Source organism: Calypte anna, chromosome 5A (assembly GCF_003957555.1).
Source record: "Calypte anna isolate BGI_N300 chromosome 5A, bCalAnn1_v1.p, whole genome shotgun sequence".
In the NCBI taxonomy this organism is placed as follows: domain Eukaryota; kingdom Metazoa; phylum Chordata; class Aves; order Apodiformes; family Trochilidae; genus Calypte; species Calypte anna.
Genome location: NC_044251.1, coordinates 22,152,603 through 22,179,272, shown reverse-complemented (window position 1 = coordinate 22,179,272; position 26,670 = coordinate 22,152,603). Strand labels below are relative to the sequence as shown.

Sequence of the window (26,670 nt, the reverse complement as noted above, 5' to 3'; positions counted from 1 at the left end):
CATTTCTGGGCAGGAATTGTTCTGTTTGGCTTGGGTACTTCATACACATGGCATTCAAATGGAGAGAATTAGTGATGATGATTATGGTCCAGTGAGAGCATTGCTGTTTTTTGTACTGTAGTATGCTCTTTCCTTCCTCTTTCTTCCTCCAGAACACAGCACTCTGAAAGGGCTGCATTTTTCAGCTATCCCACAGCTCCCCATTTTGCTTTGAGAGCAATCTAAAGAGTAACCAAAACAGGCAAATTATTTCCCTGCCTCCTCAGTCACTGTCAATAAATTCTTTATGTATTTATAACACAATCCCTTAGCCCTTGAAACTGTAACTATCTTATACAGTTCTGGCACCCATAAGCCTGACACCTCTTAGCACAAAGCCATTGTTTGCAGGCAGATCTATCAACAGGTATTACTAAGGCTAAGATTTATTTCCCAAGAGCTTCCAAAAGGAAAGATGAGTTGCAGATGTTTGTCCAAGACCTTGTAAGTTTATCACAAAGCTACAGAGAAGCCAGAAGTCCTGAATTGTTGTTTCTTCACTGTGCTACCAACTAGTTTTGTTCTACCTAGGCTAACATGTCTCTTAAAAGCAGATCATCATCTTCTCGCCACATTCTTCCCTATTTGTGTAGAAGTATTTTACTCAAAGAAGTTAAATGCTTCAATTAGCTTGAAGAACGAGAATAAGCTCCTTTGTGTCTAATTACACCTTGCAAAGTTTGCCTGCACATTCCTCTAAGAGGTATAAATGGCCCAATCACTGTCTCCTGAAAACAAGTTTCATTTTCCCAGGCTGAACATAAAATCTTTGCCAGCAATGGAACATTACCATTACATTGATATTACTATTGCTACAGTTACTATTGATCATTACACATTGGAGACACTGGTGTGGTCTGGGAGGCAGAGTGGTAGCAAGTGGCAGTTGCAGGGATTTGTCTGACGTGGAGAAGCATAAGTATAATCCTGTATCCCTTACGAAAAACTTAGAGCTGGAGGTTTGCTCCAGTGTCCTAGAATCCCTTGCATGAAACAAATTAAAAGCAGTAAAAGGAAATATTCAAGCTGTATTTTGCCTAAATCCTTGCTTCCAGTTTTGTGGAAGAAATGTTAATAAAGTTTTCCAGGTGCCAAAGAGAGACACTGAGGCAGCATGCTGGGAAGAAGGCCACTGCCCAAAGTTTTTGTTCAAGGATGGCTGAATAACAACCACTAAGCAACTTCCAGATACTGGAAAGCAGCCTTGATACCTAGGGTGGATTCCAGAAAAGGACAAGAAGATATCTCAAGTTGAGTTTACTTATCACTTCGACATGTATTTAAGGATACATACACTGACATATTGTTCATTTCAGTTCAGCCCAGTGCTAGATTATAGATTTAAGATCAAAGGCTATAAGTAACTCTCACACAATGGGAACCATATCTAAGCCTTGGAAATAGTGACTATGAAAAGAGCACATGTGTCTTGGTGCATAACCAATTGAACATGAAATGCCTTTGTAATGCAGCTGCTAAGAGGGCTAATGTGATTCTTCAGTGTCTCAAGTAGGAAACTGTCCAGAAAGCACATATTAAAGACACCGACTATGTATATAGTATTAGTGAAAACATTTAATAACACTGTGGCATATGCTTTTAAAAACATGCTACAAAACTTGAAAGAGCACAGAGAAATACTAGATTTCAAGCCTGATTCTTACACTATGCTATGTGAGCTATCCAATGCATTCCATCTCTTTCACTTAAAGGCAAGTTACAAGCTGATCCTAACCTACATGCTACAGGAATCTGCATGGGAAAGGTCATCTAACAGAAGTGTCCTTTAATTTATGAGACCACAGCATAATCCTATGCAGTGGCTAGACAAATCACAACTATTTAGTTTGGAAGTAATGTGCATTGTTTTCTGGTGATCTGACTAACAAATGAAGTCTTTTAAGTCACAGTAGGATGCATTAGTAGCTAAAAAAATGGTTATATCTTGGTACAGAAGTCCATCAAAACCCTAAGGTAATGGTTTAAATAGTTCAGCCTATAAAATTTATGAAGTATGCAACACTTTTTTCTCTGTCAGATATAAATACATGATGAACATAAGTGCTTATATCTCAAGAGGATGATAAAGTATTTTGCAATCCATAAGAACAAAAGAGGATGTTGATCAGCTACCAGGAATAAATATGCTTTATTTTTGATTTCACAGACCTGGGTCACTTGCTCCAAAGTCTTAAGAGAGCTGAATGATGAGATTTCTCATCCACTGAGGTTTATTTTTAATCTTAGAATAATAGAAAGATAACAGAAGAATAAAAGAATGATAATATAGTGTGAATATTTTCAAAAGCCAAACAGGACAAGATGCATAACTGCAGCTGGGTTTAGCCTGCAGGAAACATCAACCCTGCAGGAAATATCACAGCAGCTTCTATTTAAGTGCTTAGTAAAAACATTAAAGGATAGCAATACAATACTTAATGTCATTAGACCTTCCTGTATAAAGGGAATCTCTGTCATGACAATGGCAAAGGCAGAGACGAAATATATTTTAAGATATTGACTGAACACCAGAAGACAGTTCTCTCTAAATTAACAGCATGTAAGAACAAAATAGGGCACAGTATTAGACAGATAGACAAGTAGACAGATAGCCAGCTGACAAATCTCAAAAGCAGTGAAAAGAGGCATTTCTAATGTACCATAAGGATCCGTATTTGATGCAAAAGTATTAAATATTTTATAAACTACCTCAAAGTAAATATATAAAGCATTGAAGCTAATACTTCAAGGTAATACCAAGTTTGGCACAATGCTAAACTTTAAAAACACAGCAGTAATACAGAGTGATATATAGAGCATAGAAGTCCAAGCCCTTTCAGTCCAAGCAAATTTTAAAAACAGTCAAATAGTAAAACAAATGAGGTTATAAACATGGAGGACAGGCCAAGAACTACAGAAACCAGTAGGTAAAGCCTCAGAGGACCTGCACTTTGTAAGGTTGTGACTTTGGAAACAATTTAGGACACATAGAAGGAGAAAGTGTAAGTTTTCAATAAAGTGCTATGGCCAAAAGAGCAAGATCAGTCACAGGATATATGACTAAGATAAGCAATATGTATGCACACTAATTCCTAGGCATAATTCTAAAATCTCTATTTTCTTGAAGACTAAAAAATTGTAAAGAATATATCACACAGCTTCAACACAATTTGAGAACTAGAATAATTGCATTAATGTAAAAGGAACTCCATCTGTTTAGTTTTTCAAAAGACAGATAAAGAAGGGACTTGATTATAGTGGATAAAGGAAAAACACTGGACTTCTGAAACATCTTTGTTTCAGTGGAAAACTGTATTACAAGAATCAACATTTGGGAGCTAGTGTCAGAGAAATTCCAAATTGATATAAGGCCCAATTTCTTTTAATGCCCAGAACTCTTAGGTTTAATGTGGGGAAAATAGAAGAGATTGAGGCTTCAACTTTATTGCTTACAAACCCTATGAAATTATGCTTTAAGTGGGGATAATATGATAATCAGCAGAAGGCTGAGCTCGCAGGGTATGGTAGTTCTTTTGATCTAAAAGTCTCTAACATTCTGAAACCCTTTCATGCCACCAGTCACTCAGTGAGCAACAGGATAGATGACTGCAGATTCAGGTTGAGTAGCAGACATTTGTCTTCTACTGAGTTGAACAACAGCTACAGTTCCTGGTTTCTATTTCTGATCCTGCCGCTTGTCTGTCAGATAACTTTTGACAGTTTTTACAGCCTTTTAATTGAGGAAGTCAGCACTAAATAGTGCTAACTTATTCTCTAAACAGTAATTCTTTGAGTTTTAGTAGGTTTTTTTATTTATTTTTATTATTTTATTTTGTTTTTCTTTATTTTTATAGTTAAGTCTCTAGCATTCAAAATGCAAGGATGCCCAGGTGCAAAGGAAAGTCTTATTTGGCATTGAGACATCTTCAGCAGCAAACTGAACACAGAAAGCAATAAATACAGCCCCATAGTAGACATCTCTTTGTAGAAATATGCCTGAGTTAATACACTGAAAGGAACAATGGCACTCTTGTCAGGAGAAGATGGACAAGCTGATTAGATTGGTGTTTACTATTTCTACTATCTACAGTTCTGGAGTTTGGCCCAGTAGGGTAGTGTCTTTTCATCTCTTTTTTACACAGCACCAGTCTATCTTTTTGAGGCAGTAAAAAAAAAACAACCCAAAAAATGTGGGGTTTAAGTCTCCTATAAAAGACAGCCCCATGTAGACTCTGGATTCAGAAAAGGGTCCAGTAACTTCTTAAAAGTTACTTCGACAGCTACAGTGACAAGGGAAGAAGTAGACTTAATCACCACTCAAACATTAGTCCTGGATGGGTTCCCAAGCCCAGACTGAAGCCTGGGAGCCTGTATTGCTTTGGAGAGAGCTCTCTACTGGAAATGAACCCTCCAAAACTTCACAAAATTCTACATACCATACATAGAAAGACCATTAAGTACTGAAAGGCAGACAGCTTTGCAGCACAACTCAGAGGCAGTTTTAAAGCTTTGCTTGCTAATATTCTTATTTTAGATCGATTGCTCTGGGGGCCTTAATAATTACAATCTGACTTACCAATCTAACTTGCATTTCTCTGAAAACATCCAGAATTCATCTAGCCCTTCTTATTGCTCTTTTCACTTACAGACACTTCCTCAAATGTGGTTGCCTGTCACAAAAACCCTTGTTTTCATCAAAATGGGCATCATTTCACCTCCGATAATCAAGTGGCACTCCAGCCTTCTCTCTTTTGTTTCTCCATCTCCTCCTACACACCTATCCCACTTCCACATGTACATATTACTGCCTAATTTTGCATAAATCTCTGCCAGAACTGATACCAAATTGACTCTCTGCTCTTCTAATGTACTGTGTGCTCAGCTGCCTTCCTCCTCAGCTGTGTGCAAGCCTTCAGAAACTTTCCTACACAATACTTGCAATGAAAGGGTTCTGTGTATCATGGCCTCTGATGTGTTGTGGCATGCTGTAGCTAATAAAAGGCAGATCAAATAGAATATCTACTTGAAAATACTAAGGAGAGACTAGAATGGTGTAGCCACACCAGAAAATATTTAAACATAAAATTCCCCCATATAACATTGGATCGGCATCCTATACCTGAAAACCACCTCCTCAAATACCCAGGCAAGCCTAAGAGAGCAGCTGTAGCAAAACCATTTCATAGGCTCCACTTATTATGTGCTAGGAGACTCTGCATGCACAAACTGATGTCTTAGTATTTTTCAAGGATTTTTCTTCTGTGAGTTTTTTCCAGTCTCAGTAACATCCCACATCAAGAATTTCCATGGCTTCAAGTGCTATCATATTTCTTTTTGTTTGTTCTGAAGCTTGCCCTGCCTTTGGCTCTTGATGCTACTTAATCCTTCTATTTGAAAAGAAACTGAATGACAGTTTCCTTTGATTCCTCTCCCACAGCACACATGATTTTACATCCAATTGTCATATCTTTCCTCTGTCGGTTCTGTTATGAAGAGCCATAGTATGTTTGGTCAGTCCTTGTACAGAAATCTCTTGTGATCTTAGATATCTTTGTAGCTCTGTGTCTGCGTCTGAGAGGACCAGGATAAAAATTCCCTATGGCTACACTGATCTGAGAGCTCTCAGGAACCCCCGGTTGCTGTCAGGCTGTGGCCGCAGCAGTAACACCCAGGGGGAGCAGCTGTGCCCATGGGGGGGGGGGGGGGGGGAGGACAGCATGGGTCAGGGGACCCAGAGGGACCAATCACAGTGCTCCTGCCCACGGTGCTCAGTCGATAATGGATCTTACAAGACCCCTCCTCTAGCATCTCTGGTTAGTGTGCTGGCAGCATTGGGGGCCATTTGTTTGTCATCTCTCCCTCTGCTGCTCCCATATATCCCGTTTTCTTGCTGCAAAAGAACTTCATTGACAATGACAAGTCACCTCCTGTCTCCTTGAGCAGAACTGGCTCAGACTCTCCTAGGTTGTTGTGGACTGTCACTGGGACCCTGAACTCGGGCACCCCCATGTGCTGACAAGTCCAATTTTGGACTTTTCTGGTCAGGAAGTAATAACCAACTGAGGACCGCAGGTTCCATATCTATATCCTTGTAATTCACCATCATTATTATTACTACTACTTCATTAAACCTCTTCTGTTTTTTTTCCAATCTTAAATTCTCTCTCCCTGATTATCCCTTTTTATCTTCCCCTGAGGACATAGCAGGGGATTAAAAAAGAGCATGTGTCACCTGGTTATTGGCTAAAACTGTGGCATGCCTTTTCTCTTTCTGAGATTAAAAGGACAAAATAACAGGGTCCACTGTGTGGTTTTATTTAATGATACCATTAGATTTTTCATATTTTTCTCTACTCCTTACCTAAAAAACCAAAGTCTAACATTAGAAGAACTTATTTGATTGATATTGACCACCAGTCAAGTATTTTCAATTAATACCTTACTAAAACATCAGAATCATCTCAAAGCTCACCACTGCCTATGGAAGATGGGGATTACTTTTCTCCTTCCCAGTACCTCAATTTCTATTGACATACATTTGATTTAATCTGTCTTTTTTTTTTGCCCATTTTTTGTCCTAGCATTACTAGGTTATCCCCTGCAGTTCTGCAGACACTCCTTAGCTGAATACTATCATATTCTCAGCAAAACATGGCTTCTCCACCCAGATCCTTTTCCATTTATAATTCCACTAATGAATCTTCACACCTCACATGGATTTCAGAAGACTTCTCCACTGAAGCCTTCCTGTGTGAAAACTCCCTGTTTCACAGAATCATAGAATGGTTTGGGTTAGAAGGGACCTTAAAGATCATATAGTTCCCTTCCCCCTGCATGGTCAGGGACATCTCCCACTAGACCAGGTTGCTCAAAGCCCCATCCAGTCTCTCCTTGAATACTTCCAGGCAGGAGGCAGACACAGTTTTCGAGTGACTTCTTCCAGTGTCTCATCACCTTCACAGTGAAGAATTTCTTCCTAATGTCTAGCCTACATCTACCCCCTTCCAGATTAAAGCCATTATCCCTCATCCTATCACTACATGCCCTTATAAAAAGTTCCTCTAGGACCCCTTCAGGTACTGGAGGGCTGCTATAAGGTCTCCCCGTAGCTTCCTTTTTTCAAGGCTGAACAACCCCAGCTCTCTCAGCCTGTCTTCACGTCCTCCAGCCCTCTGATCATCTTCCTGTCCCTCCTTTAGGCTCACTCCAACATCTCCATGTCCTTGGTGGATGGACTGTTCAGTGGATAAACTGGTTGGATGGTAGCATGCAGAGAGTAATGGCCAACAGCTCGGTGTCTGGATGGAGAGCAGTCATGTCCCCCAGGTCATGGGACCAGGACTGTTTAATATCTTCATCAATGACATAATGGGATCAAGTGAACGTTAAGCAAATTTACAGGTGCCACCAAGCTGAGTGGTGCAGCTTACATGGTGAGGCATGGCATGCCATCCAGAGGGACTTGGACAAGCTGAAGAGCTGGGCCCATATGAACCTTATGCAAGGTCCTGAACCTGGGTCAGGGCATCCTCCAGTATCAATACAGGCTGGGGGGATGAAGGGATTGAGAGCAGCCCAAGTCCAAGAAGAACTCAGGGGAACAGGTGGGTGAAAAGCTGGACATGAGCCAGCAATATGCACTTGCAGAGCGCACTGTACTCTTCTCTGGTAAGACTGCACTTCCAATACTGTGTCCAAATCTGAAGTTCTCAGCATGGGAAAGATATGGACCTGTTGGAGAAGGTTCAGAGGAGGGCCAAAAAAATGATCAGAGGGCTGAAGCACCTCTCCTGTGAAGACAGGCTGAGAGAATTGTGTTTTGTTAGCCTGGAAGAAAGAAGGCTCCTGGGAGACCTTATTTCAGCCTTTCAATACTTAAGGGGACTTATGAGAAAAATGGAGACAAACTTCTAGCAGGGACTTTTTTCAACAGTACAAAGGGTAATGGTTTTAAATGAAAAGAGAGAAGACTTAGACTAGATGTAAAAAATTTTGGTTTTTTTCATTGAGAGTGGGGAAATACTGGAAACAATTTGCCCAGAGAAGTGGTAGATGTCTCATCTGTGGAAATGTTAGAGATCAGGTTGGACAGTTCTCTGAGCAATCTGATCTAGGTGAAGATGTCCCTGCTTTTGCATGTGGGATTGGAGTAGATGATCTCCAAAGGTCCTTTGTAACCCAAAACATTCTATAATTCTTACCAATAGGTGTCCTCATAAACAAAAAGTCTTTTTTGGTTGCAAAACCAAAGGGCAGACCAACATTTATTTGGTCTCTTCTGCTGGATGCACTGGCAAATCCAGACTCCAGGAGGAACACGGAAACAGAAACAGGATGAAATCTTTTTAAAACCAGCTGTAGTTTCCACTCAAAGCTCCTAAGAAAGGATAGAAGCAATTTAGAAAGTGCACTTGATGTCAAAGCTGCCATTTGAATTATTAATGTGTAACGTATAGACTTTATGTGAATCTCACAATGAGATGAAAGTTATTAACCTAATAAGTTACATGCATAATTAATTTCTCCTATGATATATGATTTGTGAAGTTCTAACAAAATGTGTCAGAGAGGTTGTAAACAGGAAAAGTAGCCTGAAGCCAGAAGAGTTAAGCATATGCTAATTAAGAGAACATAGTAGAAATGCATATTAAGAAAAAAAGGGAGAAGAGAGAGGAAGTGACAACGCTGCATTTATATGTGATGTCCTGGTGTGCAGTTATGAATAGCAGGAAGCAAGCTGAGACAGAAACAGAAACAGAAGCAGGCACACCAAGCTCGAGTAAAGGAGAACAGAGGCATTCAGTGTTCACGTTGTCCCAGATGAAGGATGCTTCAGGACATATCAGCTATGGAACATAAACCAGAGAAATGGAGGAAAGTGCTCAGCTGACAACTTTTATGGTTGGCTGAACACTGAAGTTGCAGAAGAAGACCTATTCTTAAATGTAAGAACAGCATATACTTTCCTTGAGCTTTGCTTTCTAACCAATTTTAATACTGCAATTGATTGTTCAACCATTATCTGGATATAAAACATGAACTGGACATCCCCAGTACCAGCTTCTACTTGGCAGAGATGACAAATACAGAACTCTTGTACTTTGGGAGTGGAAAGTCACAAGGATCATGGTCTGTCATACTCTTGAGAAAGCTTTCCCCTATGCTACACAGTTTTCTTTACACATTTGAGACAGGTACTGTGACAGCCCCTCCTTTTGGTAGGAACTTTCTTTGGGAGGCTACAACTAACATCCTACTTAGTAAGTGGCCATAAAGTGTTATAGGGCAGGTGCAGAAATCCAACTGTAGTTGCATCATCAGTATCAGGAGGATATATTTCACCCTAGCATCTCACCTGTCTTCACAAGAAAAAGAAGTTTTGAAGACAGCCATAAAAGAAATAAGAGCGTGTGAAGAAATCTTAATGGGCTGATGGGAAGGTGCTGTAGCATTGCCAAAGTTGAAGCATAGACTGAAACACATATCATAGGTCTGAGAGGGAACTGGTACTTACATAAACCAGAATAGCCACCTCTTCTCCCACCTACACAGATAACAGCCATAGTGAGCTCACATTAGCTAAATAACTTCAAGTACCAACCCTTTCAGGATGTTCTGCACTTTTAGGTCAACAGTTAATAATGTCAGTGAACCCTTTGCTTTCTCATTTTGCTGCCCAAGAGAGAATCTTCACAGAGGTACAAGACAGTGAACAAATTTGTCACCAGAGCCTGATCCAGTTTGTTTCAGTGGTTTGTCCAACCCAGCTGCAAGCATGAAAACAACTGTGATACCCTCCTAGCATTTCATAGCAATGTTTTAGTAACTTCAAATTTTTTGAATTCCACTGCTGGAACTTTTCTCTGACAAAAGTTCAGAAAGGATCAGCACACGTATCTTCACATTTGTCCAGGGCTTGAAACCTACTTCACAACCAAAACCAAATTGGAAAATGAACACTAGAAGGCAGCTGAGAGGGAGGATCAGATTGGGATGGACATGATTAGCCTTCTAAAAATCACTGGCTTCTTTCCCTGTTGCTGTTAGTGCCTGATGATGGTAAGTGCATACAAAAGCAGATTGTCTGCCTACCTCCTGCCTCAATCAAAGGAACATCTTGCCACTCGCTGGCATCTCACTGCATTCAGCTGTAGTAAGAGAGGGAAATCTCAAGGACAAGAAATCCAGCCAGGATGTTCTGCCAAGGTTGCTGCTCCTAGCTGAGGAAACTGTCCTCTCCATTTTCCTCAGCTAGAAAGAGGGAGAGAATATACCCCCCACTACATTATCCTAAAGCCCACAGATGCCTGCAATACAAATAAACATAGAGCAATTAACAGAATTAACACAGCTTTAAATAGCTTGGCTCACCAGATGCAGACTCCTAGCAGGGTTCTATAAAATGTAAAGTTATTACAGATAAAACCATTAATCATCTGTTCAGAGACTTGGTCTATATGCAAAACCCATTCCACTTAAACCAGCTAATAATAAGTAAGAAAGGCATAGATTTAACAGAAATGATTATGGCATTTTCAGGCCCCATTTCTAAATGTCATTTTTCATCTCTGCCATTACTCCCAAACCTCTGTGTTTCCTCTACTTACCAACACTGATACAGTAAGAAAGCTTTGCTGGCATCACTCATAGTTACCTCTCAGGATGCTACACCTGAGACACCACCTCTCAGTCACTTCCACTCTTGCCAGAGGAGCTTGGTAACTTGCATGCTACACGTCACTGCTTTCCTGAAAGCAGTGGTTACTATTTAGTTGCGTATCATGAGCCTCATGCAGCCCACCGTAAATGATGCTCTTCCTGAAGTGCTAAACACTCTAGTGCTAAGATCTGTGCTTAGGAAGTACGAGCATTTGAGTTTTCCCCTTTCTGGTGATGTGAAGTCACCAGTAGCCACAGTATGCAATACAGCAGTCCCCCTGATGTTACCTTAAGACCTGTGAAAATAAACATCACTCATCTCATTGTGCTACTAGATATTTGTCCAGGTAGCTACAAGGAGCAGGGGCACAAGCCAGACCCTAACTCATTTTTGAGCTCTAAGATTGCCATTTCTGACACCTCCACTTATGGAACTGACCCAAAGAGCACAAAACCTTGCCATAAGCCATTCAGTTTAAATTGCAAGACAAATCACCTCTATTATTCCAATTTAATTGCCCAGGAACCCAGATACACCCACTGTTAATTCTTAGCTAAGTACATTCTGCCTGTCAGTTTGAAAGAAGGGGGGAGAGAAAATAATCCCAAAACACAGCTATTCAGTGCAACTGACACCAGCAGGAGTAGACCAAAGCCAGACAGCAGCAATGACAAAGAATTAGAACAGCAAGAAAATTAGAAACAACACAAAATCAGGTTATAGCATACCAAGGCCACTGCCTTTTGCATGCAGTTCAAGCAACAAACACTGCTCATTAGTTCTCTCCTCCTGTCCTAGTCAAGCTTGACAGCTACCTGGCTCACTGCTACGGAGGAGTGGTGGACCTGGGAGGAGTCATCCAGCCCACCTGCTCAACATTCAAACCTCATCATCCTTTCTCAACCCCCTTGTTGGCAGCTGCAGCAGCCTGGCTTTTTGTGGTGGGAAGCAGCAGCTCAGACTTTCCCCATTGCTCACAATCCATACCCACACACAAGCAGTTCATAGCAATTGTCAAGCCTACAGGGTCAAGCAAGAAGTTTTGTATAGTAACTGCTGCTTCCAAAGAGATGACACTTGTCAAGCAGGAAGCCAAGAAAACTCCTTTCAATAACGATCTAAAAATCAAGATCCAGCCCTTGCACACCAGGATGGAAGGACCACAACCCACCTGAAAGCACAGCTAGAGTATAATATATATTCTTGGGCACATTCATATTTGAAGGCTGCAATAAACTTAAAAGACCAAGAGAATAAAAAATAATTACCAAGTAGGCTGAGGACTTGTACTGAAATGGGGTTAAGGTAGAAGTTCTAGCCTCAAACCTAGTGATGTGTATTCCCACTGGTAAAGGTATAGGATATTCTCCAAAGAAGCAGAACTGTGCTGAGGGACACAGTTACACAGGGAGCAGAATCCCTTTAATTCCTGAGCATGGAACAGGTACTCAAAATAGTAGAAAGTTGCTTCTCTCATCACTATACAGCTATGCCAGGAGTCAGAGTGTGTACCATAGCACTGCAAAACAGATTAAGCTCTGCATACTTGTGGCTATTAACTCTCTGCCTGCCACAGATGTATATTGTCTCTTTACCTTTCTCAGTAATGAGAATCCTAGTCACTCATAAGCTGAAAATGCCTGTTCTCTACATATCTACATACAGAGCGGAGTTTCACAACTTCTCACCCTCCTATCTTTTTATTAATATTAGCATATGGCAGGTACTGACCCTCCAAAACTACCCATCTGACAGTATAAGATTGAGCCTTAGTAATCTCTTCAATGCAACATAAAGAGATACAAAAGTATATATCCCATTTCTGCTCAGAATTCACCCAAATTAAGCATTTATTAAGCTCAGTGAGTTACAAAGCCAAGCATAGCAAAAGAAGCTCATTAAGTGTCATCATGAGCTGAGAACATCAGGCTTTGGATGGCCAAAGTTAAGATCACAGCATCCCTTAGGATGGAACCGCATTTGGCTGATAGAGTAAGAAAAAAAAGGCCAAAAATCTTTGCCCCAGTAACCTCCATGAGAATCACCACTGCTCTGCTGATTACTTTGGATTCAGCTATGTTTGTTCATCCATACTCTGTATCCTGTCTGAGTTTGCTCATTCTTGAATGGAGGTGGATTAAATCACATTTGCATGCTAGGGTTGTTGCATTAATATATTTCCCTTATATTCTCAAAGCAGAAGTTATATTGCTCCAATTCCCATTACATTTTCCAATTTTGCTTACATGAACCCAGTTCTACACCTGTAAACACTCATTTTCTAAACAACAGCACATGGCATATCCCTTGCAGGAGTCAGGTTTGGTATGCAGGAAAGAAAAGCCTGTTCCTGTCAGTTCTGTTGCAAATCAAGTACAGATGGCCAGAGCACCAGGGCTGAGGGTCACGTACATATGGCTCAGGCAGGATTCAGTGCAGTGGCCCATTACTGGTGTGACACATCAGCCTGCTGGCTGCCTTGCTGAGTGGTTACAACAGCTTCTGCAGCTGCTGGTCTCCTCCCTAGGTACCTGTTTCAGTGGCAGCTGGAGACATTCTGACTGGGTTAGACCACATCTTGTTCTAGCTCCATGGAGACTCTTTAGCTGATGAGTGTGCTAGCAGTACACAGTTCAAACAGCCCCACAAAGGATGCCTCTTGCACTTCCTGCATAAAAAGTTTCTGTACTTATGTTTGCTCATCAATGCTTGCTTTAAAACATGCTCAATCTAAATGTATATTTTATTAATAAGACTTTGGCCATTAATTACTCTTTTCAATTTTTCAAGAGTGCAGTAACTTCAGGAGTTCAGTGCTGCTGAACTGCTGACATGCAAGTAATCCTTTAAATTAATTCCTCAACAAAATGTGTGCACTGGGGCTGACCTGGAATGCCTGCAAGCTGCTGTTGGCTTACTGATAAAAGTTCCAGAGAAGAAGATGCTTTGTTGTAATATATGTGATCTTAACTAGAACCTGTATTTATTTAAACTGGGAACAGAGCTATGAAAAAAAGACAAACACTTTGCACTTCTAGGTTTGTTACAGCTGTAGGAGTCTAAACCCTTCGTTATATGAATTTCATTAAAGAAAAAAGTTTATGAGCCTAGTGATTGTTTCAGTACACAGATGATAAAATAGCTTCTCCTCTACCTCCTGTACTACAGTCAGCTGAAACTTCAGCTCCTGTCTTTGAATCTCTTATGTCTTACTAATTGAAAAGTAATTCAGCCCTTCTTTTCCATACTCAAATTCCTTCATTAAGGGTGAATTTCATGATACAATTTCAAAGTGTTCCTGCTGAACAGGAATACTTTCCATGGAAAAGCACTTCATGGGCAGGGAATGTTTAAATTTTCTATGCACATGTCATGAGTACATTACTCTTCCACTTTCTATGTGGGCAGAAACATATGAAATGGATTGTCAATAACTGATGTTAGCTTGTGTTATTTTGCCCCAAACCCTCATCCAATATTATTATGCCAGCAAAACTCTTGTTTTGGATGCAAATTAAGACAAACTGACAAAACACTTTTCTGCCATGCATATGGCAAGGCAATAATGCTAGCAGAGATGTTTCTTCTTTAGGGCAGGGAAGGGCTAAGCTATGTTAGAAAAAGGAGCTTTGAACAACTCCCTAGCTAAAGCAAAACTGCAGCACTGGTAGCACACTAATACATCTGACAAGACTACTGATTGTAGCTCCTGTGGGCCAGGAGAAAATTTGAGAATATATATGTGAAATATTAACCTGTAGATCATGCAGGGCAACATGTATTTCATTAAGAAGTCTCCCCAGATCCAGTAGAAGTTTAAGTTTTAACTGGATCCATAACTTGGACGATCATTTCCCATTCTGGTCAGAGATGGAAGAAATCTCCTAAGATACACTGCACTTATGATGCAGTTCCTAATATCTTGAACTCAAATCCAACTGAAACACCACAAAGTAGCAAAGAAGTGCCCATCAGACCTTGCTCACATTCAAAAAAAAGCAACATGGGCAACCATTTTTTCAGGAGTGATCGTTATTTTAACAGCCCCCAGCCTCAAATTCAGCCACTTAGATTGCTTATGAGCAGGGTCTGTTGCAGATTTTTCCTTCCTCTCCCCACCTGAGCTGACTCTCAAGAGAACATTGGGGGCATTTCATACTCATAAGCAACAGTTCGGCTGGCAAGTTAAAATACACTTTGTACATATCCTATATATACCCTGAGCAATCTGCATAAGTTTATTTTTCATACTTTTCCCCTTCTCATCTTGACAGGAATGTATAAAGAAACTGAGGATAAAAGAGGAAGAAACCAGTAAATATTACTCCTAAAGAAGAATATTCCTTGGAGAAACAAGGTTTCACTAATTCCAGGAACATCTAATATTCTCCAGTAAGAACATCAGCTATGGCTCTACAAGCCAGGAGGGAGAGAAACAAAAAAAGATGGAGCATTAGGCAGGATGTCTCTCTTTCATCTATTGCTCTACCAGCGTCAGGCTGCATGATATTGACCAAGTCACATCACATCTGTGCTCTGTTGCAACATTCGAAGGAAGAGGACAATGACATACACTTCTTTGGCACTGCATTTGAGCTGATGGTTTGAAAAAAAACCCAAAATCTTTGAGGTTCCTTTGAAAGAGCCACTTGCTGAGCTCTTTAGACAAAGGGTCCTATGAGCTAATGTTACTCATTATTATTATTATGAATTATACTTTTAGTACATGTATTTAGTAGGTCACAGTACAGCTACTCTGTACCACTGGATTTTCTGTATGAGATCCTTGTCATTCACAAGAAGTATGATTTAGAAAAAGAATATTACTGTGTTTTTATGATTCTACAACAGGGGCACACAAAAACATGACAAAGGCCTTGTGCTGGATGCTCTACAGGTGTGCAGAGAAAATGCACCTTCTTCACTCTCAAGACACAGTGTGGAGCTGAAGCAGTAGGCTGATCTACCACTGTAGCAGGAGAAAATCAAGAATAAGCAGCAAGCAAAAATTTTACAGGCCTCTAGATATGGAAGTTTAGGAATCAAGGTCATCATCATCATCAGGACTATTTCAGATGCTCTGGCAGAGATTACTAATGGGATACCATGATTAAGAACTAGACATGTTTTGAGGAAAGGAGTCATACTCAGCCTTTGGTCAAGTTTGGCTGTTTCTAGGCAGTATCACTAGCCCCTCACTTTCTTTTTCAAATACTAATATCACTAATAATACAGATAGGAAACAGGCGAGTCCAAAAACAATAGAGCAGTTGAAGCAGTGTCAGACCAGCAAGTCTAGATAATTAATGCCACTTATATGGTAACCTTCTCCTCCACAGCACATCAGCAAAATTCCTCAAACTGTTGCATCTCCTCTTATGCATTCTTGGGGTTCTCTTAAATCGCCGCCCTGAAGGAGGATCTTGGGAACCCAAATGCTCTTGGGCTGTCTGGCCTCCCTGTTAGAAAGGGATTCTTGCAACCTCAACTTCCTCCATCTGCTCTCTTCACACTCAGGCTGTCTTTGTCTGCCTCTGTGGTTTAGGCATTCTATCTGTACCTTCAGCCTCCTCCCCAGTGTGACACTCCAACCAGAAAAATTCATCCTCAAACAGAAATCATAGCATCATTACAAATGCAAATAGGCTTTATTAAAAAATGGCTTACAGATAGCATTTAAGAGTTACATACAGCAACTAGGCACATTCATGAACTATTTGGAAATCTGGCTCCTAGCAGCTGAACTGTAGAAAGAAATGATCTAAGCTTTCACAGATTTCTCCCATCACAGCCAGATGGTGCCTGACCCCTGGAATAATTTCTGCCATATTCCACCCATATGCAAACCTCACTGCTTCCATTAAGCTGTTATTACTAATCAACATTTTTCAGAATTGAGATTTTAAAAAAGCATTGATGGAAAAATGTGAACATTTCATTAATTCTCTTGCACATCCACTCTCTAAGGATCACTTTAGGGTCTTCTAAAGCATTTCCATCTGTACCATCTAAGCAACGCTACAAGTAAATCAAATCTGAATGGCTGGCTCCCTCATAGAGCCCAGGAATTACTCTGATTCTCTCCCTTCCCTAGTGATGGGAGACTGAAATGCAGCTTTCCCTCTTAGCCCACACAACTAAATCTCTCCAATCTGCATCTCTATCCCTGATTACTGGAAAGCTGACTGGTTCCTGATTACTGGAGTCCCTGAGACTCTCCAGTATATGAAAAACATAGCTGTTTGTCTGTATTTGTCTCGTCCTACCTCCTTCTGGCCCTACAGTGTCTCTAAAAACTAATAATGGATGCTTTTCCTTTCCACTTTCAGTCAGTGCTTTCAAGCACGACCAAGACAGCTACAGAGAAATGCAAAACAAACACTGTTACCACACCCTGGGACATCCTTAATTCTGATGAAAATGAAGGTGAAGAAAAACAACAACAACAACTACACATTCAGCACTTGGATTTATGATTTAGGTATATTACTGCTAACAAGTTAGTGGAAAGTCTTCAATTAGAACCTGCAGCCACAAGAAGAGACAGGAGGATCTATTTTGTGGTATAAGAAGGAAACATTATCATGCAATTCAAAGAAAATATGATTTCCTTCACTACAGCTTATTTAGATACCACAGCAGAGGAGCCCTAAGACCCTTAGTTCCCTGCCAGAAACACATGCTTATGCATTCCTCCTAGCCAAGGCTCAGACTGTAACCACACAAAGCATCTATCCTGCCAGAGCTGCCCCTCTTCCCATCACCAACCCCAGCTTGGTGGTGAAGTCCTCTGCAGCTGCAAGGGAGTGGAGAAAGTCATTAGATACCCTGCCCCACTGCACTTCAGCACCCATGTGTAATGTCAGAGGAAGTGGGAAGGCAATGCTCCACTGCAGGAGGCCTCTTGGCTCCCATGTGAGCAGTTTGGCTGATGCAGTCCAAATGAAATAAGAGAGGTCAGAGAGTCAAAGCTGAAAGTTTCACCCCAACGCCAGCATCAATCCCAAATGCAAAGGAGTAGGAATAGATGGTCCGGCTTTCACACCTTCAAGAGACAAGTAGAGGGCTTGGTAAGATGTTCTCCACCATTACAAACAGCAGTACAATCCACTCAGGATGTAGTACGTCCCTGGGAACAGGCAATTACAAAGGTAGGATTTTTTGCAGGAAAAGAGAATTGCTCTACTAAGAAGCATAAACTGAAAGAAATAATATTTGCTATTATGGCCTATCCTATCCCTGTGTCTAACTTTCTTAGCTTAGAATATTTTTCTTAAAAGCTTAAGCTCCTCCAATACTGGCTGATGAGAGACTAAGCATCCTTTTTGGCCACAGAATAAAAAAAATTACAATATCATAGGGATTGATTTATGAAATACAGTGCTTTGTTATGTAGAAATCCAAGTTCACTGTAACCAGTTCTGGAACCAGAAACATTATAGGCACACAAGCACTGCACTAACCCAGTTCTGCCTCTTCAAGGATCAGAGCTGGCTTGCTCCAGGGGATCAGTCTGATGCCCACAGGCATTCTAGCTTTCTCAGGCCAGCTCAGGTTTCTTTCATACCATGCTGCATTGCATCACACAGATATACCCTGGCATTTCAAAAGTAAGCATAAAGAAAACATTTCAAAGAATCATTTCATAATTCCAGGTGGATCTTGGACTGATCCTGCTACCTTGCCATCAGTGTTTTCATCCCTAGCAAAGAAAACTGAAGGGAACTGACCCTGGGACGAATTTCACAAGGCAAATTATTTTCTGCTCAATTCATCCAAAGCTACACATAATGAAAACACTGCCTGTTTTGATATCTGGGAATAACTCACTATATATGCAATGAGAAACCTTTTGAGCCTGTATAGGCCACCTGCTCTGGTCAGGCCTTGCTCTGTGCAGGCACTGGTGCTTAGGCAGCACTTTTGGGGTCTGTCAGGATTCTGACAGCCGACTAGAGCTGCTCCTCCTTCATTAATCTCAGCTCCATCTCCTCCACTTGCCAAAACCATAACTGATCAAAAAGCGCACATCAGCTGCCTTACACTTCCTAGTGATACTTTTGGTAATACATCTTGTGGCCTAAGAGGTCTGAAGGAATAACAGAATAGAAATACAAAGTGCTAATTAGTAACATGGTTTTCATTTTGAAATACCGCATTTCTTCATTCATCCCACTTCCAGACGCCTCCCCTGACAGCCCGGGACTACACTTATGCTTAGTGAACACTCTATGCTGGATTCATCCTCAGAGGTCAGGCTCTGCAAATTTTGGGCACATTTGCAGAACAGCTGGAAGCATTACTGGACCACTACTAAAAGCAGGTTGCTATTAAGTTGACTGTAGCTCAAACGCAGCCAGCACCAGCCTGAATTTAAGTCAAGACAGCTACTTATATACATTTCCTGTCACTGCCTAGTCAAGTGAAGATTACAAAATGCATTCTGATTATCTGTTTTCTTCCTCTTCCTCTCATTCTTAAGTAGTTGCTTGGATTTTTCTTTCAACAGAGCATTATGAGCCAGAGACAGCTATGTAAGCAGCTCTTAGCACATTGTGCAAGCTAATAGAATACAAATGATTATATAAATAATAAAGCTGCTGAAGATTTTCTTGTCACTGCTTTCTCTGCTCCATTGGCTTGACTTAAAGCACACATAAAAATGGCCTCTGCTAAGTGTTGATGTTCATAGCATCCATAAATAAAATTAAGATCCTGATTTAAAGAGACACTAAGAAGCTGTATCTCCTCTTGATTTCAATCAATCTGAAATGCTCAGTGCCTAAGAAAATCAGGCTGAAGGCTCTATAGATGAAAACAGAATGATGTGATCTCTGTATGACAATTTGTATTCATATTCAGCACAGCAGTTTCATTTTCTACGTAAGATGCTTACATGTTCTTTACAGTACATGTGCATACCATTAACTAATCCAGAGGCCAGGCAAGAGAGCTAACTATTGACAGCCATTGCTTACACCAAAGGACTGGCATATAACAAACAACCTCTGGCACCAAGAGTTAAGCACCAGTAGGATGCCAACTTGTCAGTTCTGTTACACAGAACAGCATCTAGCTCAGTATCACTGCTTCCCTGACTCCTATAGGAAGATTCTGCTCTACCTCCCCTCTGAAGTTTTAGGTTTGGGATGAGGCTTCGTTTTTTGGTTGGATTTTTTTTTTCCCCTCCAGGGAACACTATTCTTGCTCCAGATGCTAGCCAGGTAGTTTAATCTTTATGTTTCATATGTGGATTTTCTCAGTGTTGTGGATTAACTATGTGACCAGGGCAGGCAGGCAGCCAGCATGAGACAACATGGTTCTGGAAGCCATCTAACTACTCTGCACCCCTGCAGCAACTCTGCTGCATGCTCTTAGCAACACAGTACACTTCAAGTCCACAGAACTGCTTTATGTCCATTATATCCTCATGCTGCATTTCTCCTCTCATAATGTGTGCAATGAAAGGCAGGGAAGAGAGATGACTTTGAGAAATCAAAGGCACAGAAACAAGAATTAATTTGGAACAGTTACCTCTTTGAGGCAGCCCATGAAGTTGTTGCTTACTGGAGAGCCAGGTAAATCAGCTGTACTGGGGCTCCCTCCCACGTAAAAGAAGTCATCTGAGCCCAGCATGGTGTAGTCCTCTTGCGTGTAGCCCGTGGTGGTAAGGATGCCATCCACAGAGATTGTCACCTGTTCAAGGGACACAATCGACAAAGAAAATCCCAGCAATGACCTTACAATCCTGAATAGAACAAACTACTTCCCCTATATTTTTATGTCAGTTTTATTAAGGATTTTGTTGAGATTTGCTATATATATATTTTTAGTGCAACCAAGCTCCATTTTCTGGTCTGCTTCACCCACAATGGAAAGGCTCCAGCATCTGCTTCTCCCCTTTCTGTTGTATCAGCTCTGCCAGGCTGACTCGGCATTCTACCCAGCAAGATGCTTTCCATTTATTCAGGCCAGAAAATGGAACTGTCCTTGAAAGAGATTTATCATATTAGCTGATTTTATGATTAAGTAGTATTTATTTTAATGATTACAGTTAGTATGGTTGTTAGTAAAAAAAAACAAACAAAACACTAATGAAGACGAGGTTGGTATTTTTTATTTTTTATGTTTCTTTTGCTCACGGCACGCTGACAATCATGCATTCGGGGAGGGAGGGAGGGGTCTCACTTTCAATATATTATGGATGTGCATGCCATGTACCTAGCGAGACACACACCCACCACCCACCACAAGAAGAAAAAAAAAATATATTTATTACAAACTAACTCATAACAAAAAAAAAAAGAGATAAAATAAATAAAAATAAATCAACCACACACCAACAATGTTAGAGAAGCAGAGATGAGAAAGAAAACACAAAGCGTGCACACACTGCACTTTGACATGTCATGCCAATATATTTGGAGCCCAGAAAGATGACAGGAAAAAAGAGAGAAAAGGGAGAGAGGGAGAAGGACAGATACAGAAAACCATTTCACACTTGCATGCAAACGAAAATAAAAATACCAAGCAAACCCCATAATAATAAAAGAACTCAAAACAAACAGAAATGTCCCCAAAAACTCTAACCACAAACACATGGAGTGTGAAAAGGGACAGAAGCAGAGGAGGGAGAGGAGCAAGTGAACTTGATATGTTTTGCTTAGATGTTGTTAGTGATTCAAAGGGAAGATGGAGGAAAACAGATCAAGGCCAGGAGGAGAAGGGTGAATCACCAGACATGGACATGCCATGCAGAGTGTGTACTGAAACAAACAACTGGCTGAGCTCCCTTTGGCCACGGCAGGTAGAGGTCAGAGAGAGAAAGAAAGTGAGAGAGAAAGCAAGAGGGAGGAGGAGAGAAAGCAGAGGGAGGGAAGGGGGTGAAAATCAGGAGAAAGAGGACAACTCCGGCCAGTTTGCCTGTAATAGCCGTTGCCACAACAAAATGATGAGAGAAAAAGAGAGCCTTCACCACCATGGACTAGAGGCCCTGCAATGGTTCTGATCTAGAAACCCTCAGCTTTAAAAAATAATAATAAAAAAAAAGACTAAAAGGAAAGAAAAAAACAAAATGAAAACCAAAGCAAAAGAGAGAGAGCTAAACTCAAAAGCAAGGGACAAAATACCCAAGAATTGATCACTGGAATGGAAAAGAAGGACTAAAGAGGGAGATGAAACCAAGGAAAGAAATGTCCAAACCCCATTTCCAGAAGAGTTGTGTTAGTTGCTTTTGTTCTTCATTTTTCCATTAAAAAGAAGAAGAAGAAGAAAAAGAAAATTTAAAAAAAAAAAAGAAAAGAGGGGAAAAAGAAGCATTTTGATGAAATTAAAAAAAAAATTAAAGGAAGAAGTAAGTATAAAGGAGGGGGAAAAAGAGAGGGTAGGGGGAGGAAAAGGCGGGTAACACACGGCAAACCCAAAAAAAGAGACAATAAGAATGATATCTACCAGACAATGTAGTTTGTTTACCATAGCGTGTCCAATGCCTGAGTGCTTTGCGGAAAAGGGGGAAGAAAGGAAATTAAAAAATCGTGAACAGAACGATTGTTAATTAAAATAACTAAAAGCAAAGATGAGTCGTTAGGGTGTTAGTACATTAGTTGGTTAGTAAAAATGACACATTGCATGAATGGTCTAGTGTTAGTCTTTAAAAAAAGGCGTGGGGCACCTGAGACACACAAAGTGAAAAAGAGGACAATATGACCAGGACTCTATGGGGAACCATGCCATCTAGACTGTAAAGAAAAAGGGTGCTGTCTAATTGTCCCACCCTGGTGTTAGCTAGTAACTTCAACCCTCATATACATTATCCAGGACAGAAGCAAAGTTAAAACAGTGCAATACTTACTGTTCAAATGCCCATCAAGGTGTTTCCCCTAAACAAGAACCTTATCCTCAGAGATGTACACAGAGTTCGCCCCTTCAGCACAAACCCAACTATGACTCCTTTCTTCCAACCACCACCACCCTGCTCCTCTTCCAAGCCTCACTACCCTCATATGTTGCAGAGTATCAAAAGCAGACCACTATTTCATTTGGCTGGAGGATAAAGATGAAGTTGAGTCCATGACTCTCAGTCTTCCTTCCAAGCTTCCCAATCTGCAGGTTTCTCTACAGAAGGTGAGTTTGTGACTTTCACGAGAAGCACACAAAAAGTCCTGAGCTTGGCTGTTTGCCTATAGCTCACTTCTGTCATCTGAGAGTATGGGAGTTGAATCTATCCTACTCTAGGAAGAAATATGCAAAAGAATTGTGTAGGAAGAACTGCGTTGCTTGTGCTTGCTCCCTGTTATATTGGGTCTGTGTTGTGGAGGAGCTAGGAGCCTTCACCTGTCAGTTCACTTATCTGGGTTTAGCAGAACTTTGCCAATGCTTTGTTAATCCTTCCCAAGGCAAACAGATGCCAGGTGTTCAAACATACACATTGCTTTTTAGGAGTTGGGAAACTCAAGATTTTTATAGCAGATTTGTATGGTGACTAGTTCCACTGTTAATAGGGAAGTGCAACCTGTGGAAGCTCCACATCCTTGTTCTAGTGTGACTGAAGTTGACAAGAAGTATCCTAAATGAGTCCAGCAATATGTATGCTTACTGCCTTGTGTAAAAACTATCTGCTTGCAAATTATTGTTATGTATTGACTAAGGAAATAAGTTTGTGAAAAATCGGTGGCATTGAACATGGTGTTCCAAGTCTATTTCATTTGTCTATAGGAATGAAAGAATAATATTCTTTACCTGGGTATAACAAACACAGCTCCTGAATTCATCAAGGAAGTCTGACTCTCAGTGATATGTTGTGTTAGTAAATCCATTTTCACAAACAAGGAGTTGAAGTATGGGATGGGAGGTCAGAACAATACATTAAAAATGAGCATCAGCTGCAGACACGAGGACAGACATGGGAAGTCTGACCTTCAGTCTCCTCCACTCCTGCTGCTCCTCCCACCAGATCACACTGCCCCAAAACATGTTCAGAAATCCCTGGTGAAATACAGCCATGATCCTATTTCTAGCAAGGATTTCTCACAAAGTAGAAAGAGGGCTTATTTTTAATGAGAATAATAAATAAACAAGGAGATTTGCTTTGACATTAACAATCACAACTCAAGGGAATCTGTAGGTTCACTTGGTTTGTGTCTAAGGAGATTAACTGGTGTGATAGTCATCTGATTTAACAATAGGCAGTGCTTAGTACTCTCCTAGCTTAGGTACTAATCATTTAACAATTCCAAAAAGTACTGGGCAAAAGTCCAGCTATTTAAAGTTCTGCTCTAATTCTAGAAGCAACCAAAAAATTATGCAAATCCTCCCCCCTCTTCTCTCAACCCCAAAAAGAGCAAAGGAAAGACTAGATAGCATTGTGAAGCTGCTGATAGCCCATTTGCCTGGAATTGCTTTATCTTTGGATCATACTATTGGCATTTCAAATTTTTTTTTAAAGTTCATTTTAAAGAGAACTGTACTTATCTCCTGTGCAATGTTTTCAACCGATTACAAGAAGGTTACTGGTTTCCTTATAAAGCTTCAATATTCAGGGGCAATGGTTTTTGTTAGGCTTTTTTGTTTGGTTTTGGGATGGTTTTTTTTAAGGAAACATGAGCACAACTGGAAATAAGACTTCCAAGTGACCTATATTATGCAGCAACTTTAGAGGTGGATTTGTGGCAGGAAAGATTCAGAGCAAATAATTTCTTACAGGGTTATTTAGGATACACATTACACTGGATACAATGAAGGGCAAAATGTATAATTTTCTAAACAATAAATAATCCTTGGCTTTTTTTACATATGCCATATGAAGATATCAAAGTACTTCACAGTTTCATAGCCTGTCTAAAAATGGTAAAGTATTCTACAGATAGAGAAACTCTCTCATGTATACATAGAGAAAACCAGGAGACATAAGCTGGTGAAAGCAGCTGTCAGAATGGAGAAAAAAACTCCTTCATCCGGTGCTTTATTTAGACTGGAGTCTTTATCTTTTTATTATTGTTGTTAAATGAAGCATTTATAATGTAATTTAGAGAGACACCAATATTAATTGTGTCCTGAAAAATGTGTATATCTGGTATTAGTTAACTGCCAGTAAAGTTTTCAATTTTTTCCAAACTCTGCATCCAAAAGATTGAAGAGGTTGAAGACCAGGACTTGAGGGGAAGGATGCAACATTCAAGATTCATCCTTACTGAAAACTGTGGTTAAAATTACCAATAATTTTTGGATGGCAACTTTCAGGACTAGCAGGATCACTTTTCCTTCTGGCCGGCTGGTTTCAGCTTCTGGGCAGTTTTAGTTTCTGTGTCAGTGTCTTAATTTTGAGCAGCAGTTAAAATGGAAGCATCCAAGAAAAGATTAATCAAAATAATTCCAGTTTTATTTCTTGGTTGACCTGTATTCTGTCATGCCTATCTATAGAACTGGACCCCAAACCACCTCTGCTACTTAATTTTAGTTTTAAGACTGGCCTTTCTTTGGAAAGAGCACAGACACCTTATTGAAACGTCCTTTGTCTTGCCCATTCAAGTAGGACTCTTTAGGTTTAAAAATTTGGGGTGGTCCTTGACTGGTAAGGGACTTACCTGCTTTCTAATAATCACCAGAGCTCTGTCCTAGTGTAATCAAAATGGCATTTAACCATGGACCCAGAAAACAAATCAAAAAGCACTACCTGAAAGATTAGGATAAAAAAAAAAAAGCAAGAGCTTTCCACTCTATTTTGTCTGTAGCCCTTCTTCGTTTTCTGCTTTCTCAAGATCCAAAACAATCCTGGCTTCAAACAAGGATGCATTTTGCTTCAGGCAAATTTTCCCATTGAAAACTAGTTTCTGACAAAGATCAAAATTACATTTAACTAAAATGACTGTAAGTTATACTGAGATATTCAGAGACCAGCCATTCTGAGACCATCTAGAAATAAAAAGAACACAAAATAAAGCCGTATATCCTGACCCTTTCAGACTGACAAACCTCAGCCAGTTGGTGCATCTCTATCTAGTGGACTGATGGGAACATTTGAATGAAATAGGATCATTAAGATCTATCCACTGCATAAGAAATTTAATTTGCATCTGCATAAAACTATTGAAAACAGACTCATATTGCCATAAGTAAGAACCCTGCGGTCTCATAAAAGTTTGATGACAGATTTTTCATCAAAGACTCTGACATCCTGAGTCAGATTCACATGGGAAAGACAAGTTAGTATATTCAGCCCCAAATCCAAATATTTTTAAAAAAAGGTGTGAATCCCACATAACAGATATATTATCTGCTGACATCTACTAGGAGAGACTGTTTCTGATCAGCCTATACCCACAGATAAATTCTACTGCAAAATGTTACCACAAAAAACATTGTATAAATTTAATCAAAACTATTAAGGCTTGTGTTAATATTCACATTAATGAGACAAATTTGAAAATATTTTTCACAAATTGATTTAAAAATCTTAGTTTCCAGGATATTTCTGCTGGCTACAACAACCAGAAAGACACCAAATAACTCTTATTCCCAGTGTAAACCTCATTTACCATGCAGCACATGGGCCTTAGTGACATGATTTATTCTCCATCTTTCAGAGCAAGGTTATTTAATTTTATGCTCTATGTGTTTGTATTTATACTTCCTGTGAAAGGCTTCAGGATTTTAAGACTAGCCTACTACCCAATACGTCACCTGATAGAGTTGTCTGATTAGAAAAGCGGCATGCAGGTGTGCAAAATTACAGTGGTAAAATCAGAAAAAACTTTTCCAAAGTGGAATTGTATGGTGCTGGATGGTTCTGGGATTGCTTGACTTTTTTGATCCTTCCTCTTTTCCAGTCCTCACAGCCATAGGTAGAGACACAAGAAATAGAGTAGAATCTCATTACAGAAAGAAAAGGGAGAAAAAAAATCAAAAAATCAAAAAGAACAGAGAATCAAGAAGACTCAGAAAGACTCCAGCCAATTAATTCCAAAGCTATAAAG

At 40.2% G+C, this 26,670-nt stretch overlaps 1 protein-coding gene across 4 annotated transcripts in view; it reads right to left on the bottom strand.

The window, feature by feature from the left end:
• NRXN3 (neurexin 3) overlaps positions 1-26,670 on the bottom strand; it is an 897,015-nt gene that overhangs the window by 679,166 nt on the left and 191,179 nt on the right. For 3 of the 4 annotated variants that reach the window (XM_030451652.1, XM_030451650.1, XM_030451651.1), the window contains one exon: positions 20,234-20,395. In XM_030451652.1, coding sequence (XP_030307512.1) covers positions 20,234-20,395 — 162 coding nt within the window. Of the gene's footprint in view, positions 1-20,233; positions 20,396-22,150; positions 22,196-26,670 lie in introns of all 4 variants that reach the window. The other variant, XM_030451649.1, reaches the window with a different exon arrangement.